We start from the raw sequence: 20,580 nt of genomic DNA on the forward strand, positions 1-20,580 counted from the left end.
CAATCAGTAATTCTAGTTCAGAATATAAAAGATGTATTGTGTTTTAACAGCAACAGTTCCAACCTAGACTTTCTTTCAACAATCATTTCTACAGTAAGATGTACAGTAGGCCTGATCATTTTTCATCTGTACTGTTACTTAGGGTTGCACTATCAAAAAGCCTGTGTGTGTGTTCTGTTATTCATCTGTGTGATGTGATCAATCAGTTTATTCCAGTTCAGAATGAAAATGATTTATTGTATTTTAAAAGCAACAGTTCCAACCTAGACAGATATGTAAGAGTGTTTTTAATGGGGGAAATAAACATGAGTAGATATTTAGTTTTTGTCTATATTGCATTTGTTTTAGGCATAAGGGCAATGAAATGTACCGATTATTTATGTATAGTTGCATATTTTCCTAAGCTTGGGTCCCAGGAAAACACAGAATTTCTAATATGGGTTCCAGTCTGAACACTATATCCCGCTGCACACTATACTATATACTATGCACTACACTGTACACTATACTATACACCATACTATACACTACGCTATACAATAAACTGGGTGGTTCAAGCCCTGAATGCTGATTGGCTGACAGCCGTGGTATATCACGGGTATGACAAAAAATGTATTGTTACTGCTCTAATTAAGTTGGTAACCAGTTCATAATAGCAATAAGGCACCTTGTGGCTGGCACTACAAATTGACAACAGACTTTCAGCATGCTTTCAGCACGCTTATAGGAATTCATCAAGCACAGCACAAATTACAGATTGGCTGAGAGAAATTGATGATATAAAGATTGGTGGGGCTGTTTTGTTAGACTTCAGTGCGACTTGACTTGACATCATCGATCAGTCTGTTGCTGGAAAAACGTATGTGTTATCCCCTGCTATATTGTGGTTAAAGAGTTACCTGTCTAATAGAACACAGAGGGTGTTCTTTAATGGAAGCCTCTCCAACAAAATCCAGGTAGAATCAGGAATTCTCCAGGGCAGCTGTCTAGGCCCCTTTTAAAAATCTTTACTAACGGCTTTGGCACATTGGCTTAGAGTAAAGCCAGTGTGTCTATGTATGCGGATGACTCAACACTATACACGTCAGCTGCCACAGCGACTGAAATGACTGCAACACTTAACAAAGAGCTGCAGTTAGTTTCAGAATGGGTGGCAAGGAATAAGTTCAAAAACTAAAAGCATTGAATTTGGGACAAATCGTTCAGTAAACCTCACCTAAATCTTGTAATGAATAATGTGGAAATTGTGCAAGTTGAGGAGACTAAACTGCTTTGCGTAACCCTTGATTGTAAACTGTCATGGTCAAAACATATTGATACAACAGTAGCTAGGATGGGGAGAAGTTTGTCCATAATAAGGTGCTGCTCTGAATTCTTAACAGTGCTATCAACAAGGCAGGTCCTACAAGCCCTAGTTTTGTCGCACCTGGACTACTGTTCAATCGTGTGGTTAGGTGCCACAAAGAGGGACTTAAGACAATTGCAATTGGCTCAGAACAGCTGGCCCTTGGATGTACACAGAGAGCTAACATTAATAATATGCATGTCAATCTCTCCTGGCTCAAAGTGGAGAAGAGATTGACTTCATCACTACTTGTATTTGTGAGAGGTATTGACATGTTGAATGCACCGAGCTGTCTGTTTGAACTAATGGCGCACAGCTCGGACACCCATGCATACCCCAAAAGACATGCCACCAGAGGTCTCTTCACAGTCCCAAAGTCCAGAACAGACTATGGGAGGAGCACAGTACTACATAGAGCCATGACAACAATTAGATTTAAGAAACGGATAAAAATACACCTTATGGAACAGCGGGGACTGTGAAGCAACACAAACATAGGCACAGACCCATGCATACAAACACACGATAACATACGCACTATACACACACGTACACATGGATTTTGTGTTGTAGATATGTGATAGTAGAGTAGGGGCCTGAGGGCACACACTTAATGTGTTGTGAATGTATTGTAATGTTTTTAAAATGTATAACGGCCTTCATTTCACTGGCCCCCTGGAAGAAGGCAGCAGCTAATGGGGATCCATAATGAATACAAATACTGCACACCTGATTCAAATCATCAACTCATCATCAGGCTTTGATGATTTGACTCAGGTGTGTAGTGCTAGGGCAAAAAAAGTGTGCACCCCTTTGGGTCCCCAGGACCAGGATTGAGAACCACTGCACTATACTATATACTATACACTACACTATACTCAAGCAATAAGGCACGAGGAGGTGTGGTATATGGCCAATATACCACGGCTAAGGACTGTTATTATGCACAACGCAACGTAGAGTGCCTGGATACACCCCTTAGCTGTGGTATATTGGCCATATACCACAAACCCCGAGGTGCCTTATTGCTATTATAAAAAGGTTACCAATGTAATTAACAGTAAAAATAAATGTTATGTCATACCCGTGGTATACGGTCTGATATACCACAGCCAATCAGCATTCAGGGCTCAAACCACCCAGTTTATAATATACTATACACTATACCAGGGTTATTTGACTCTTACCCTATGAGATCCGGAGCCTGCTGGTTTTCTGTTCTACCAGATAATTAATTGCACCCACCTGGTGTCCCAGGTCTAAATCAGTCCATGATTAGAGGGGAACAATGAAAAAACGCAGTGGAACTGGCTATACTATACACTATACTAAATACTATACACTATACTTCACAGTAATACCTGTGTCCAGATTCAAGCTTTCGTTTGCACCTGTTCGTTTGCCGAGGAAATAAAATAGAAAAGGAAAGCAAATGATGTTAATGTTTCTATAAAGACAGTTCCATGTCTTTCTTTTCTGTATTTTATTCCCCTCCTGAAAATAAGCTGCAAATATTGCACAGGTGCAAGCCTTATTTTAGCATGGATTTACTTGTATTTTTGTGCGAATGTCATGTTAGTGGCTGAATCCTGTACTATGTATGGCCCTAAAGGGTTCATCATACTGTAGTCCAAAACGTGTATGCGTACACACAGCAGTGTTCTAGAATATTGGACCGTTGGCTTTCATACTTTTCGAATTCTCAACTCAGCTCAAGCAATTTCTCCAACTGTCATCACATTCAAATGAATAGAGGACTCGTACCGGGAGACGGGTTGGAAATTGTGGCGGCCCTGTGGCCGAACTAATACGTCTCAGCTTCCGTGGACTATGATTTATGCTTAAGAAGCTAGCTCTGTTAAGACTACAGATACAGGCTAGAACTCTTTGAAAACACTGTCAAAACAATGCACTCCAAATTAACAATGGATGTTTCTGGTACACTAAACCCCATTCACAATTGTGTGCACAATGCATGCTCTTTCTGCACAGTTGGTTCTCAAGTGGAAAAGGGCATCACATAAATAACTAAACAAAAGAATCAGGACAGAGAGAAAGAACAGGCAACAGAAATATTTGATTAAAGAAACACTACAGAGGTGTGAGATGCCATATCTGTCATGCATAACCCTAACACATACACCTCATACCTCGGTGTGTGTTTGTTATATTGACATGGATGGGAACTGTACGTTGTATGTGTTTTTAAAATAATTACTCAGTGTATAAATATAAGCAGTGTAGTGTATTGTCTTTGTGTGTTTCTGTGTTGTGCTGACACACCCCTGATGCTCTAGTATTTTGTATCTTTTCCCCTTAGGAAGCCAGCCAGCCTCTGAACCTGACCTCCAAGCCCAAGGGGATGGACATTGGGAACATCCCCAGCCCGCAGGCCTTTGAGCTGGGCACGTTGACACTGCAGGGGGGGTACAGACCCAGAGACAACCATAGAGACAGCCCCTCACGACCTGCACTTAACCTGGGTCAGTCTGCACACACACATTAATGCTACACACACACAACACCTACATACTAGAGGTCGACCGATAATGATTTTTCAACACAGATACTGATTATTGGAGGACCAAAAAAAGCCGATACTAATTAATCGGAAGATTTATTTTTTTAAATGTATTTATTTGTAATAATGACAATTACAACAATACTGAATGAACACTTTTATTTTAACTTAATATAATACATCAATAAAATCAATTTAGCCTCAAATAAATAATGAAACCTGTTTAATTTGGTTTAAATAATGCAAAAACAAAGTCTTGTAGAAGAAAGTAAAAGTGCAATATGTGCCATGTAAAAAAGATAAGATAAGTTCCTTGCTCAGAACATGAGAACATATGAAAGCTGGTGGTTCCTTTTAACATGAGTCTTCAATATTCCCAGGTAAGAAGTTTTAGGTTGGAGTTATTATAGGAATTATAGGACTATTTCTGTCTATACCATTTGTATTTCATATACCTTTGACTATTGGATGTTCTTATAGGCACTATAGTATTGCCAGTGTAACAGTATAGCTTCCGTCCCTTTCCTCGCCCCTACCTGGGCTCGAACCAGGGACACATTGACAACAGCCACCCTCGAAGCATCGTTACACATCACTCCACAAAAGCCGCGGTCCTTGCAGAGCAAGGGGAACAACTACTTCAAGGTCTCAGAGCGAGTGACGTCACCGATTGAAACGCTATTAGCGCGCACCCCGCTAACTAGCTAGCCATTTCACATCGGTTACACCTAATCTCGGGAGTTGATAGGCTTGAAGTCATAAACAGCTCAATGCTTGAAGCACAGCGAAGAGCTGCTGGCAAATGCAGGAAAGTGCTGTTTGATCGAATGCTTACGAGCCTGCTGCTGCCTACCACCGCTCAGTCAGACTGCTCTATCAAATATCAAATCATAGACTTAATTATAACATAATAACACAGAAATACGAGCCTTAGGTCATTAATATGGTCGCATCTGGAAACTATCATTTCGAAAACAAAACGTTTATTCTTTCAGTGAAATACGGAACCGTTCCGTATTTATCTAACGGGTGGCAACCCTAAGTCTAAATATTTCTGTTACATTGCACAACCTTCAATGTTATGTCATAATTATGTACAATTCTGGCAAATTAATTACGGTCTTTGTTAGGAAGAAATTGTCTTCACACAGTTCGCAACGAGCCAGGGGGCCCAAACTGCTGCATATACCCTGACTGCTTGCACGGAACGCAAGAGAAGTGACACAATTTCCCTAGTTATAAGAAATTAATGTTAGCAGGCAATATTAACTAAATATGCAGGTTTAAAAAAATATACTCGTGTATTGATTTTAAGAAAGGCATTGATGTTTATGATTAGGTACACATTGGTGCAACGACAGTGCTTTTTTCGCGAATGCGCTTGTTAAATCATCAACCGTTTGTCGAAGTAGGCTGTGATTCGATGAGAAATTAACAGGGACCTCATCGATTATATGCAACGCAGGACAAGCTAGATAAACTAGTAATATCATCAACCATGTGTAGTTAACTAGTGATTATGTTAAGATTGATTGTTTTTATAAGATAAGATTAATGCTAGCTAGCAACTTACCTTGGCTTCTTGCTGCACTCGTGTAACAGGTAGTCAGCCTGCCACGCAGTCTCCTCGTAGAGTGCAATGTAATCGGCCACAATCGGTGTCCAACAATGCCGATTACCGATTGTTATGAACACTTGAAATCGGCCCTAATTAATCGGCCATTCCGATTAATCGGTCGACATCTACTACATACCTCCTTCAACTCATGACATTATTTACCTTCAGGCATGTCAACACTCTGTGTGTGTGTGTGTGTGTGTGAGAGAGCTTGTTCCCCCTTTGACTTTAGGACTTTTGCTCTATCAGCGAGTCTGTCACCACCCCCACTCTCCCTCTGAAACAATAAGTGTACTCTGTTGTCTTGACATTTGCAACACTTTGTCGGTGCCCTGCACATCTGAGCATCTAATGACGATTTGTACCTCCTTTAATTCCCTCTCTCTCTCCTCCTTCTCTCTCTCTGCAGGATTTCTGGGAGAGGGGGATGTGGTGACCCAGGCCATCCATGATGCCCAGCAGCTGCTGCGGAGTCATGGGCCGGGCGGAAGAGAGCGGGAGCGAGAGAGAGAGAGCACTGCCAGGATGGTAAGCCATTGTCCAAAGACACACAGACTCTCAGACCACTGTCCTTGTCAGTCTGTCTTTATGGAGGAGTGTGTAGCCTCCTCTAAACACCCATCACACACACAGACTGGCAGGCAAAGGGCTGTGGCTGGGTTCAGGGCCAGGTTTAGGGTTACAGGGAGCCGTGGTCTCACAGTGGCTATTATAGACTGGAGAATGTCTCAGCTACGCACACACACACACACATACACACACACTGAGAATGTCTCAGCCATGTCCTCCAGCAGGAACAACAGCTGCTGTAAACTCACAACAGTGCTCTTAGAACACCATGGTGGTGACTCACCTTTCTCCTTTGTCCACTGTAACACACCACTCCCCTCCTCTCCCCCTTCTCTCTGCCTTCTCTCTTTCCTCCACCCTTCTTCCTCCTCTCCTTTCCAGACACATAGAAAAACAGAGTTCGGCCAAGTGTGTTTTAAATGTAGACTTTTCATGGACTCCACAATGGCAACAAAAGCTCCAAGACGAGTCCATTCTTCAGCAGTAACAATGTCATTGTTGTGGAGCATATGGTGCCATCATATGGGAGAGTTCTTGTCACCCTAATTTCTTGCACCCCTCCTCTCCTTCTCTCCTCCTCATCCCTCTATTATTTCCTTATTTATTTTATTTAAAAAAATATGTTTTATTGAATATTCTAAACATACAATATACTTGCAGTGAAGCCGCTCAACAACTACATCATACCAGTCATCCAACAGACTCCCATTCAGAGCGACACACAGAAACATCCAGGGTCAATGCCCTGCTCAAGGGCACGTTGACAGATCTTCCAACAGGCTAAAAAACGTGAACCCGAACCCTCCAAGATCCCCCCCCACAGTTCCCCAATAGCTGTCCCTCAACCATTCGAGACCCCTCCCACAGTCTCCCCCCCAAAGAAGAAAAAAATAAATAATAATAATTCCTCACCCCCAAGAACCCCCCAATGCACCAACCAAGAGAATGAACTAAAGAGAAAAAATAATAAGACAGAAGAAACCAGCAAACAACAATGCAAAAACATATTTTAAATAAACAACATTTTAAACATAGGACATCAAGGACAACTAAAATCATAACAGCAATGCCAACTGTATATGTTTGTGTGCATGTCTGGCACTATTACATGTATGTGTGTGTTCTTGTATGCGTTTATTTGAATGAGAGTGTGTGTATATGCATGTGTACAAACACCTGCACGGCATCAGCCTCAGGCAAACCGGCATTAATTGTAAAAACACTGTCACTTAGTGTCATTCAAATGTACTTTTTATGTTTTTTATTTAAAAAAATCTTTGACCATCATTCTCTCTCTCACACAGCAACTCCACTCCCACTTGTCTCCAATTCCACATCCTAACCCTCAGCTTCCCTCAGCCCATCCCATCTATCTCTGCTGGCCACCCACTTCGGGTTTTTAAGCAACACATATCTTTCAACTATGCTGTGATGTTTAACGTACAATTTCAATGTATCTAATCAAATAGAATCCACAGATTGCGAGTTGAAGTTAAATACTTTTACTAAGAGTATTAGTATATTAGAATTATGGAACTGACGCCCTAGGTCTCCAGATCTCCTAACAGACAGTACTATTTCTAGGTCAATTTTAGATCAATGCTATGCAGTTTCAGCCATTCCTGAACCTGAGACCAAGAAACAGGTCTACCTGAGGGCAATACCACAAAATAAATGGTCTATTGATTTCTGTATCCTCACAACAACATCTGCAGAGCTTCAATGATTTTCATGCCTAAATATTCCAACAATTTTGTTAATGATGTGGCGAAGAATTCTTATCAAATAATTTTAGCTGAAAACACAAAGTCTGAATCTTGGTGTTTTATATATAGTGGGGCAAAAAGTATTTAGTCAGCCACCAATTGTGCAAGTTCTCCACTTAAAAAGATGAGAGAGGCCTGTAATTTTCATCATAGGGTACACTTCACTATGAAGACAAAATGAGAAAAATATGAATTTATGAATTTATTTGCAAATTATGGTGGAAAAATAAGTATTTGGTCACCTCAAACAAGCAAGATTTTCTGGCTCTCACAGACCTGTAACTTCTTCTTTAAGAGGCTCCTCTCGTGCCTCCACTCATTACCTTGTATTAATGGCAGTTTTGAACTTGTTATCAGTATAAAAAGAACACTGTCACAACTCAAACAGTCACACTACCAAACTCCACTATGGCCAAGACCAAAGAGCTGTCAAAGGACACCAGAAACAAAATTGTAGACCTGCACCAGGCTGGGAAGACTGCATCTGCAATAGGTAAGCAGTCTTGGTTTGAAGAAATAACTGTGGGAGCAATTTTAGGAAATGGAAGACATACAAGACCACTGATAATCTCCCTCATTGGGGCTCCACGCAAGATCTCACCGCCGTGGGTCAAATGATCACAAGAACGGTGAGCAAAAATCCCAGAACCACACGGGGGGCCTTGTGAATGACCTGCAGAGAGCTGGGAGAAAGTAACAAAGCCTACCATCGAGTAACACACTACGCCGCCAGGGACTCAAATCCTGCAGTGGCAGACGTGTCCCCTCGCTTAAGCCAGTACATGTCCAGGCCCGTCTGAAGTTTTGCTAGAGAGAGCATTTGATGATCCAGAAGAAGATTGGGAGAATGTCATATGGTCAGATGAAACCAAAATATAACTTTTGGTAAAACTCAACTCGTCGTGTTTGGAGGACAAAGAATGTGAGTTGCATCAAAGAACACCATACTACTGTGAGCATGGGGGTGAAACATCATGCTTTGGGCTGTTTTCTGCAAAGGGACCAGGACGACTGATCCGTGTAAAGGAAAGAATGAATGGGGCCATGTATCGTGAGATTTTGAGTGAAAACCTTCCATCAGCAAGGCATTGAAGATGAAACGTGGCTGGGTCTTTCAGCATGACAATGATCCCAAACACACCGCCCGGGCAACGAAGGAGTGGCTTCGTAAGAAGCATTTCAAGGTCCTGGAGTGGCCTAGCCAGTCTCCAGATCTCAACCACATAGAAAATCTTTGGAGGGAGTTGAAAGTCCGTGTTGCTCAGAGGGAGAGTGGGGGTGGTGACCCAGCCACGACCCATCTTCAATGCTCTCCCCTCAATACGGTGCAGTCGTCCTGTCCCCTTTGCAGAAAAGCATCCCCAAAGAATGATGTTTCCCACTCCATGCTTCACGGTTGGGATGGTGTTCTGGGGGTTGTACTCATCCTTCTTCTTCCTCCAAACACGGCAAGTGGAGTTTAGACCAAAAACTCCTAATTTTGTCTCATCAGACCACATGACCTTCTCCCATTCCTCCTCTGGATCATCCAGATGGTCATTGGCAAACTTCAGACGGGCCTGGACATGCGCTGGCTTGAGCAGGGGGACCTTGCGTGCGCTGCAGGATTTTAATCCATGACAGCGTAGTGTGTTACTAATGGTTTTCTTTGAGACTGTGGTGCCAGCTCTCTTCAGGTCATTGACCAGGTCCTGCCGTGTAGTTCTGGGCTGATCCCTCACCTTCCTCGTGATCATTGATGCCCCACGAGGTGAGATCTTGCATGGAGTCCCAGACCGAGGGTGATTGACCGTCATCTTGAACTTCTTCCATTTTCTATAATTGCGCCAACAGTTGTTGCCTTCTCACCAAGCTGCTTGCCTATTGTCCTGTAGCCCATCCCAGCCTTGTGCAGGTCTACAATTTTATCCCTGATGTCCTTACACAGCTCTCTGGTCTTGGCCATTGTGGAGAGGTTGGGTCTGTTTGATTGAGTGTGTGGACAGGTGTCTTTTATACAGGTAACGAGTTCAAACAGGTGCAGTTAATACAGGTAATGAGTGGAGAACAGGAGGGCTTCTTAAAGAAAAACTAACAGGTCTGTGAGAGCCGGAATTCTGACTGGTTGGTAGGTGATCAAATACTTATGGCATGCAATAAAATGCAAATTAATTACTTAAAAATCATACAATGTGATTTTCAGGATTTTTGTTTTAGATTCCGTCTCTCACAGTTGAAGTGTACCTATGATAAAAATTACAGACCTCTACATGCTTTGTAAGTAGGAAAACCTGTAAAATCGGCAGTGTATCAAATACTTGTTCTCCCCACTGTAGGTACGTTTTATTTTGTCTGGTTTAGCGTCCCAGATAAAGCGAAATATGTTTTGCTCATATGATCTGAAAAACAAGTCATCAGGAGTAGGCAGCGCCATAAGTAAGTGAGTAAACTGAGATATGACTAAGGAGTTAATCAGGGCAATTTTTCCATAAATAGACAGGTCATTTACCTCTCCATGGTTGCAGGACCATGTCCATTTTGATGAGTTTTCTATTGAAATTCATTGTGGAGAGCTTATTTATATATTTTTTGATATGAATACCAAGTATGTCTACTTCAGCATCAGCCCATTTTATAGGTAAACTGCAGGGTAATGTGAAAGTTGTATTTTTTTGAAGATCTAATACGTAATATTGTACACTTATCATATTTAGGTTTTAGTCCAAAGAGTACAGAAAAGGTATCTAGATCTTCAATGAGACATTGCAGGGATCTAGCCTGCGGACTTAATATAAAACTTGGGTCATCGGCATACATGGACACCTTTTGTCATGATCGTCGTATGGTGGAAGAGAGGAGGACCAAAGTGCAGCGTGGTTAGAATACATTCTTCTCGTTTAATGACACGAAACGAAGAACACTTTACAAACTAAACAAAACAACAAACCGACGAACGTGAAGCTATATAAACAATGTGCTAACATGCAACATAGACATAGACAATAACCCACAAACTACCCAATGAATATGGCTGCCTAAATATGGTTCCCAATCAGAGACAACGATAGACAGGTGTCTCTAATTGAGAACCAATCTAGGCAACCATAGACATACATACACCTAGACCAGACACTGCCCCATAAACATACAAAAACACATACATCCCCCATGTCACACCCTGACCTAACTAAAATAATAAAGAAAACAAAGATAACTAAGGCCAGGGCGTGACACCTTTTTGTTTTTAAGTCTTGGATTTCTAATCCTCTAATGTAGTTATTGGATCTGATTTTAATAGCTAGCATTTCGATGGCCATAACGAATATATATGGTGACAGCGGACACCCTTGTTTAACTCCTCTTAACAATTCAAAAATCTCTGAGAAGTAGCCGTTATTTACTAATTTACACCTGGGGTTGCTATACATAATTTTTTACCCATTTTATAAGAGAATTACCGAAATTGAACAAATCCAGGCATTTATAAATAAAATCCAGTCTTACTTTATCAAATGCCTTTTCAAAATCCACTATAAATACCAGGCCTGGCGGCTTAGATGTTTCATGATGTTCTATTATTTCTAGTAGTTGTCTTATATTATCTCCAATGTATTGTCCATGTAAAAAACCTGTCTGATCCGGATGAACAGAACTTTGTAAAACCCTTTTAATTCTGAGTGCTATGCATTTTGCTAGTATTTTTGCATCACAACATTGAAGTGTAAGGGGCCTCCAGTTTTTTAGATAGATTGGGTCTTTATATTTGCCATCTGGGTCTTGTTTTAATAATAGAGAAATCAGACCTTCCTGCTGAGTACCTGACAAACTACCATTTCTATAGGAGTAGTTAAAACAATCTAACAATGGAGCTTTTGGTATATCAAAAAAGGCTTGATATACCTCTGCCGGTATGCCATCAAGCCCTGGGATTTTCCAGACAAAGTGTTTAATAGCCTCAAAGTTATTCATCTGTAATTTGGCCTTCGCACAGATCTTTCTGTACTTTGTTAATTTTCCATTTTTCAAAATTATTTGGAAAGAATTCCTTACCGTAATCTTCATTCAGTGGGAGAGGATGAGACGGAAAAGAGAATGTCTGCCTAAAATAATTGGCTTCCTCTTTTGAAATATAATTCAGAGAATCATAGATGACTCCGTATTCAGTAACGAGTTTCTGCAAATTATTTTCGTTAGTGTTCCTGTACTGGAGATTCAGGAAGAATTTTGTGCATTTTTCTCCATATTCCATCCAGTTTGCTTTATTTTTGTAATAGATTACATTAGATCGTTATTGAATAAGTTCCTCAAGTTCTTTTTGTTTTTCCTCTAACTTATTTTGTATATCTGTAGTATTGTTTTTATTGCTATTTACCTGTACTATTAGTTCATGGATTTTCCCATGTTAATCTTGTCTCTTTAGCCAGAAACTGCTTTTTTATTATTGATGAATATTGAGTTGAATGACCTCTAAAGGTACATTTAAAGGTATCCCAAACAATAAGGGGATTTGCTGAACCTATATTATACTGGAAAAATTCAGTTATAAACTATTTTGTATTAGTTAAAAATAAGTTAAAATGTCCAATATCCCCGTCCACGTGGAAAATCTATAAGAGCAATGTGAATGCCAATTAGATTATGATCCAATCGCATTCTGTTTCCTATTAAAACTTTTTTAACCCTTGATGCAAGAGAGAAAGAGACAAGAAAGTAGTCAAGACGACTAGCTTGATTAAGTCTCCTCCATGTATATCTCACTAGGTCAGTGTTTTTAGTCTCCAAATATCCACTATTTCTAATGTGTCCATAATATTTGATTTCCTTAAGGGTACGGTGACGATAGTTTGTAGAGTGATCACCTTTACAGTCCATTGAGGTACTTAACACTGTGTTGTCGTCTCTTACCTCTTATTTCCTGCCTTTACATTTACAGACCCGTCTTTAAAGGTCAAGAACAGTCATTCTGATTCCCAACCATAATATGCAATTTTGTTTGATATTTTCTTTTTCATGGCTAACTACCAGGAAGTTGGAAAGACCGGCTGAGTGGGCGTGGAGCACATATTCATGAGCTCGCCTTGACTGACAGCTCTTTGAAACACCTATGTCAAGCAACTTGGATGCAGTGTTGCAGTAAAATCATCTCAAGCATATTTGGTGATACTCAAACAACATTGAAATTCCATCAATGATGTCCATTTTTAATACATCGTTTTGGCATGTCTCTTATGATGCGGTTCACAGCAGCACTGACGGATGTGTTGACATGACAACTGCGCCAGAGTTTTGAACGACCCTTCCCCCTCTTTTGTTCCATGCTTGCGGAAGACCTAGCTAACCAGTAACTACCCAACATATGTTTCCCTTTCATCTGTGTCTGATAAGTATCTTTGCCATAAGTGAATAGGGTAAACTTTTTATTATATTTGCTGACACCCTACAGTCAAATTTTGGCACTAATATAGTAGCAATTTGGCTACAGTTGAAGTCGGAAGTTTACATACACTTAGGTTGGAGTCATTAACTTGTTTTTCAACCACTCCACAAATTTCTTGTTAACAAACTATAGTTTTGGCAAGTCGGTTAGGACATCTACTTTGTGCATGACACAAGTAATTTTTCCAACAATTGTTTACAGATTATTTCACTTATAATTTACTGTATCACAATTCCAGAGGGTAAGAAGTTTGCATACACTATGTTGACTGTGCCTTTAAACAGCTTGGAAAATTCCAGAAAATGATGTCATGGCTTTAGAAGCTTCTGATAGGCTAATTGACATAATTTGAGTCAATTGGAGGTGTACCTGTGGATGTATTTCAAGGCCTACCTTCAAACTCAGTGCCTCTTTGCTTGACATCATGGGAAAATCAAAAGAAATCAGCCATCACATCAGAAAATAAATTGTAGACCTCCACAAGTCTGGTTCATCCTTGGGAGCAATTTCCAATCCCCTGAAGGTACCGCGTTCATCTGTACAAACAATAGTACGCAAGTATAAACACCATGGGACGACGCAGTCGTCATACTGCTCAGGAAGGAGACGCGTTCTGTCTCCTAGAGACGAACGTACTTTGGTGCTAAAAGTGCAAATCAATCCCAGAACAACAGCAAAGGACCTTGTGAAGATGCTGGAGGAAACAGGTATAAGCGTATCTATATTCACAGTAAAAAAGTCCTATATCGACACAATCTGAAAGGCCGCTCAGCAAGGAAGAAGCCACTGCTCCAAAACCGCCATAAAAAAGACAGACTACGGTTTGCAACTGCACATGGGGACATAGATCGTACTTTTTGAAGAAATATCCTATGGTCTGATGAGACAGAAATAGAACTGTTTGGCCATAATGACCATCGTTATGTTTGGAGGAAAAAGGGGGGAGGCTTGCAAGCCAAAGAACACTATCCCAACCGTGAATCACGGGGGTGGCAGCATCATGTTATGGGTTTGCTTTGCTGCAGGAGGGACTGGTACACTTCACAAAATAGATGGCAACATGAGGCAGGAAAATTATGTGGATGTATTGAAGCAACATCTCAAGACATCAGTCAGGAAGTTAAAGCTTGGTCGCAAATAGCTCTTCCAACTGGACAATGACCCCAAGCATACTTCCAAAGTTGTGACAAAATGGCTTAACTTCTCTGGGATATGTGGGACGATAGCGTCCCACTTGGCCAAAAGCCAGAAAAAATGTAGCGCGCCAAATTAAAATATATTACTATAAAAATCAATCTTTCATGAAATCACACATGAAAGACACCAAATTAAAGCTACACATGTTGTGTATCCAGCCAACGTGTCTGATTTCAAAAAGGATTTACGGGGAAAGCACACCAAACAATTATGTTAGCTCAGTACATAGCCACAGAAAAACACAGCCATTTTCCCAGCAAAAGATAGTAGTCACAAAAAGCAGAAATAGAGATAAAATGAATCACTAACCTTTGATGATCTTCATCAGATGACACTCATAGGACATCATGTTACACAATACATTTATGTTTTGTTCGATAATGTGCATATTTATATCCACAAATCTCGGTTTACATTGGCGCCATGTTCAGAAATGCCTCCAAAATATCCGGAGAAATTGCAGAGAGCCACGTCAAACAACAGAAATACTCATCATAAACTTTGATGAAAGATACATGTTTTACATAGAATTAAAGATACACTTGTTCTTAATGCAACCGCTGTGTCAGATTTCAAAAACACTTTACGTAAAAAGCACACCATGCAATAATCTGAGACGGCGCTCAGATTTAACAAAATTTCTCCGCCATGTTGGAGTCAACAGAAATTACATCATAAATATTCCCTTACCTTTGATCATCTTCATCAGAATGCACTCCAAGGCATCCTAGTTCCACAATAAATCGTTATTTTGTTCGATAATGTCCATTACTTATGTCCAAGTAGCTACTTTTGCTAGCATGTGTAGTAGACATGTCCAAACGCTCACGCAGATGCAGGCAAACGTCGGACGAAAACTTCAAAAAGTTATATTACAAGTCGAATAAACTGGTCAAAGTAAGTAGAGAATCAATCTTCAGGATGTTGTTATCATATATATCCAATAACGTTCCAACCGGAGCATTCCTTCATGTCTGTAGAAGTTATGGAACGCAAGGCGATATCATGAGGAAAGCGCGTGACCAGGAACTGGCAATCTGCCAGACCACTGACTCATTCTCCTCTCATCCGGCCCCACAACACAGTATTAACTTCATTCAACATTCTTCTGACTGTTGACATCTAGTGGAAGGCGCAGGAAGTGCAAACAGAACCATATATTACAGGGAATTGAATAGGCGATGAGTTTAACATCGACCAGCCTCAGAATACTCACTTCCTGTTTGGATTTCTTCTCAGGTTTTTGCCTGCCATATGAGTTCTGTTATACTCACAGACATCATTCAAACAGTTTTAGAAACTTCAGAGTGTTTTATATCCAATAGTAATAATAATATGCATATATTAGCATCTGGGACAGAGTAGGAGGCAGTTCACTGTGGGCACGCAATTCATCCAAAAGTGAAAATGCTGCCCCCTATCATAAAGAAGTTAAGGACAACAATGTCAAGGTATTAAGAGTGGCCATCACAAAGCCCTGACCTCAAGCAAGGATGCCTACAAACCTGACTCAGTTACACCAGCTCTGTCAGGAGGAATGGGCCAAAATTCACCCAATTTATTGTGGTCCGCTTGTGGAAGGCTACCCGAAAAGTTTGACCCAATCTAAACAATTTAAAGGCAATGCTACCAAGTACTAATTGAGTGTATGTTAACCTCTGACCCACTCGAAATGTGATGAAAGAAATAAAAGCTGAAATAAATCATTCTCTCTACTATTATTCTGACATTTCACATTATTAAAATAAAGTGGTGATCCTAACTGACCTAAAACAGGGAATTTTTACTAGGATTAAATGTCAGGAATTGTGAAAAACTGAGTTCAAATGTATTTGGCTAAGGTGTATGTAAACTTCCAACTTCAACTGTATATAAACCACCCCTCTCTGCAAACACGCCTTCTCTGATGTTGGTTACAAGGCAACACTTCTTTAAATTAGGAAAGAGAATATCATGTTACCATTGGTGTATTAAAACTAGAGTTAGGTTGATGTTTTTTTATTTTATTTAACCTTTATTTAACTAGGCAAGTCAGTTAAGAACAAATTCTTATTTACAATGACGGCCTACCAAAAGGCCAAAGGCCTCCTGCAGGGACGGTCTGGGATTAAAAGTAAAATATAAATTTAGGACAAAACGCACATCACGACAAGAGAGACAACGCAACACTACATAAAGAGAGATGTCACCCTATCTCCTTAATAATCCCGCCTCCTAAAGCCAAGTGTTTGACATGGGGGAGGGGACAGTAACGTTATAATCAGACTTTATCAGTGTCGAAGCAACATTTTTATTCATTTTTATTTAACAGGGGTAGATTTTTATTTTCTCTAACTTTCTTTATTGTGACAAATGATGATGGAAACTGTATTTTTCGAATAAATGATATCTGAATCATTTTGAAGGTAGCTTACCGCCTTGTAACCAACATCGGAGAAGGCGTATTTGCAGAGGGGCGTGGTTAATATAGCACTATAAAAAGTATGCTTCTTTGCAGGACAAGATTGCCTTGCCTTTCTGGTTGGCTGGTTGCAAGTTTCACCATCCAATTATTTCAGATCTACAGGAGAGCAATATTCACCATGGCATGGACCGTGGCGATGCGTTAGCACATGAGAATTATTAGAATATGGCAAATATTAGTACATTATTGCATTCTATCCATGCTGGCTTTCGCAGGCTACCTGAGACATGAAACAGATATAATGCCTTTAGAAAGTATCCGTACCGCTTGACTTATTCCACATTTTGTTGTCACAGCCTGAATTCAAAATGGATTTAAAAAATGTTTATTATAATTTTTTAAAACCTTTTATTTATCTAGGCAAGTCAGTTAAGAACAAATTCTTATTTACAATTACGGCCTACCCTAGCCAAACCCGGATGACTCTGGGCCAATTGTTCACTTCCATATTGGACTCCCAATCTCGGCCAGATGTGATACAGCCTGGATTGATATTTTTTCTCACCCATCTACACACAATACCCCATAATGACAAAGTAAAAACATGTTTTTAGAAATATTTGCAAATTTATTGAAAATGAAATACAGAAATATCTAATTTACAAAAGTATTCAATGCATGTTAGAATCTCCTTTGGCAGTGATTACATCTGTGAGTCTTTCACATTATTTTTAATTCTTCATTCTTCAAGCTCGGTCAAGTTGGTTGTTAATCATTGCTAGACAGCCATTTTCAAGTCTTGCCATAGATTTTCGTCAAAACTGTAACTAGGCCACTCAGGAACATTCAATGTTGTCTTGGTAAGCAACTCCAGTGTATATTTGGCCTTGTGTTTTAGGTTGTTGTCCTGCTGAAACGTGAATTTGTCTCCCAGTGTCTGTTGGAAAGCAGACTGAACCAGGTTTAGCTCTATTCCTTTTGACAAGCATACCCATAACATGATGCAGCCACCACCTTGAAAATATGAAGTGATGTGTTGGATTTGCTCCAAACATAACACTTTGTATTCAGGACATAAAGTTAATTTCTTTGCCACATTTTTGGCAGTTTTACTTTAGTGCCTTATTGCAAACAGGATGAATGTTTTGGAATATTTTTGTTCTGTACAGGCTTCCTTCTTTTCACTCTGTCATTTAGGTTAGTATTGCGGAGTAACTATAATGTTGTTGATCCATCCTCAGCTTTCTCCTATCACAGCCATTAAACTCTGTAACTGTTTTAAAGTCACCATTGGCCTCATGGTGAAATCCCTGAGCGGTTTCATTCCTCTCCGGCAACTGAGTTAGGAAGGACGCCTGTATTTTGTAGTAACTGGGTGTATGGATATACCATCCAAAGTGTCATTAATAACTTCACCATGCTCAAAGGGATATTCAATGTCTGTTAAAACATTTTTTTATTTTATTCTTAAACCCATCTACCAATAGGTGCCCGTCTTTGTGAGATATTGAAAAACCTCCTTGGCGTTTGTGGTTGAATCTGTGTTTGAAATTCACTGCTCGACTGAGCTCCAGTTAATAGTATGTGTGAGGTAGTCATTCAAAAATCATGTTAAACACTATTATTGCACACAGAGTGAGTCCATGCAACTTATTAAGTGAGGAAGTGAAAGGGGGATACCTAGTCAGTTGCACAACTGAATGCATTGAACCGAAGCATTAATCGAAGTCCACATAAACGGTGCCCGGGAAAGTTGTTGTTGGGGGATAACCGCCTTGCTCAAGGACAGAAACACAGATTTTTCCCACCTTGCCGCTTCAGAGATTCGAACCAGCAACCTTTCGGTTACTGGCCCAATGCTCTTAACCGCTAGGCGGAATAATTATTAACACAAGACATTTCAGCTTTTTTAATGATAGTAAAAATGTCCAAAAACATAATTTCACTTTGACATAATGGTATATTGTGTGTATGCCAGTGATACTATATCTCAATTTAATCCATTTTAGAACAAGGCTGTAACTTAACAAAATGTGGAAAAAGACAAGGGGACTGAATACTTTGTGAAGGTACTGTAGGTGAGGGAATACAGGCTTTTTATTAATGTGCAATTTGCCTGAAAGGGTAATGGAAACACTTCAACCATTTCAGTTTATTCGACGCTGTAGGTTTGTGAGGGTAAAAAATATTTTTGGGTGTGTTGTCTTTACGTCCAGCTGTTTTTATTGAAAGAAGATAGTTCCATGGAAATGCACTATATGCACACTTTATAAATGTCACTGGACAAGTTAATGGAAACATAGCTACTCACGCACGCACAAATACACACAGATAATGTTAAATGCTCTCTTCAGGCCTGTTTATCTGCAGCAACATTAAAATCCCGTCTGTTTTCTGTGTGTTAAAGTGTAGGCCTGTGTGTGTCAGGTGGGTGTGTGTAACTCTGTCTCTGTGTAGGAGTATAAAGTGGCTGGACACAGCAACAGGCTGCCACCCCCAGACCGGGGGGAGGATGGACAGACCCTCCAAACCAACGAGGACCATCACAGCAGCGACTCTGAGGGTAGGCTGATTTCATGATGAAATTATTTTCTCCTTTTTATTATTTTGTGTGAAGCACTTTGTTAACTTGTATCGAAAGCGCTATACAAATACAGTTATAATTATTAGGCCCCCCAACACTACCTGATAAAAAATAACATGGGAGTGGGCAAGCATCTCCTTTAGCTACACTGATACAACATGGACGATGCTTGTCCGGTATTTGTTTTCTCCTTTCCTGTTTTTACCAGTGAAGTTGAGTGAAAGTAGATGTTTTGTTGGCCACTGACTGGCTGTCCCACCATTCTCTTCCCCTCCTGCAGGCCCCCTATCTGCTCCTGGTGTGGGGGTGTTTGCGGAGGTTCGCGGCCCCCCCTCCTCCGTCCACATCAAGAGGCCCATGAATGCCTTTATGGTCTGGGCCAAAGACGAGAGGCGACGTATACTACAGGCCTTCCCTGACATGCACAACTCCTCCATCAGCAAGATACTGGGTGAGTCCACAAACACACGCACAGGGGACATAAAGCATGCACAAATTGCTCCTCAGGGATTAATGACACGTAAAACGCACACACATGCTGTCAGTCAATGTGCACTGTGTGTGTTTATATATAGTCTTTGTATACATATTGTGTGTGTGTCACCCGCTGTAGTCCTGGCACAGTAGGGCATGTGAGGCCACAATCTGCCACCTGCTTCCCCTGGCGACAGGAACCTCCTACCACGCACCCACCCCCTCCACATACACACTGCCCGCACCCCTTTCCTCTGACCAAACATTCCATTCCATTGTGAAGCACTGGAGACACTCAAGCCATCGCTCCCTCCTCATCTAACGTAGCCAACCCCTTTCTCTGTAGGTCACTGGAGGTCTATGTCCAACTAGGAGAAGCAGATGTACTCTTTCACACACTAAGTCCTCTGTTCTTTAGTCTGACATTGTCTTCTTCCCGCCAGGAACTAGATGGAAGTCTATGTCTAACCAGGAGAAGCAGCCCTACTATGAGGAGCAGGCCAGGCTGAGCCGACAGCACCTGGAGCGTTACCCCGACTACAAGTACAAGCCCCGCCCCAAACGCACCTGCATCGTGGAGGGGCGGAGACTCCGGGTGGGCGAGTACAAAGCCATGATGAAGAACCGGAGACAGGAGCAGAGAGGGGCATACCCACACAGGTAACACACACACGTGCTATTATGC

At 40.8% G+C, this 20,580-nt stretch overlaps 1 protein-coding gene across 2 annotated transcripts in view; it reads left to right on the forward strand.

The window, feature by feature from the left end:
• The window catches only part of LOC111970028 (SRY-box transcription factor 13), a 70,952-nt gene that overhangs the window by 47,494 nt on the left and 2,878 nt on the right, over window positions 1-20,580 (forward strand). For both annotated transcript variants that reach the window (XM_023996510.2, XM_070445618.1), the window contains exons 9-13: window positions 3,666-3,828; window positions 5,894-6,012; window positions 19,295-19,400; window positions 19,702-19,872; window positions 20,339-20,555. In XM_023996510.2, coding sequence (XP_023852278.2) covers window positions 3,666-3,828; window positions 5,894-6,012; window positions 19,295-19,400; window positions 19,702-19,872; window positions 20,339-20,555 — 776 coding nt within the window. The remainder of the gene's footprint in view (window positions 1-3,665; window positions 3,829-5,893; window positions 6,013-19,294; window positions 19,401-19,701; window positions 19,873-20,338; window positions 20,556-20,580) is intronic.

This window comes from Salvelinus sp. IW2-2015, linkage group LG11 (genome assembly GCF_002910315.2).
Source record: "Salvelinus sp. IW2-2015 linkage group LG11, ASM291031v2, whole genome shotgun sequence".
NCBI lineage: Eukaryota > Metazoa > Chordata > Actinopteri > Salmoniformes > Salmonidae > Salvelinus > Salvelinus sp. IW2-2015.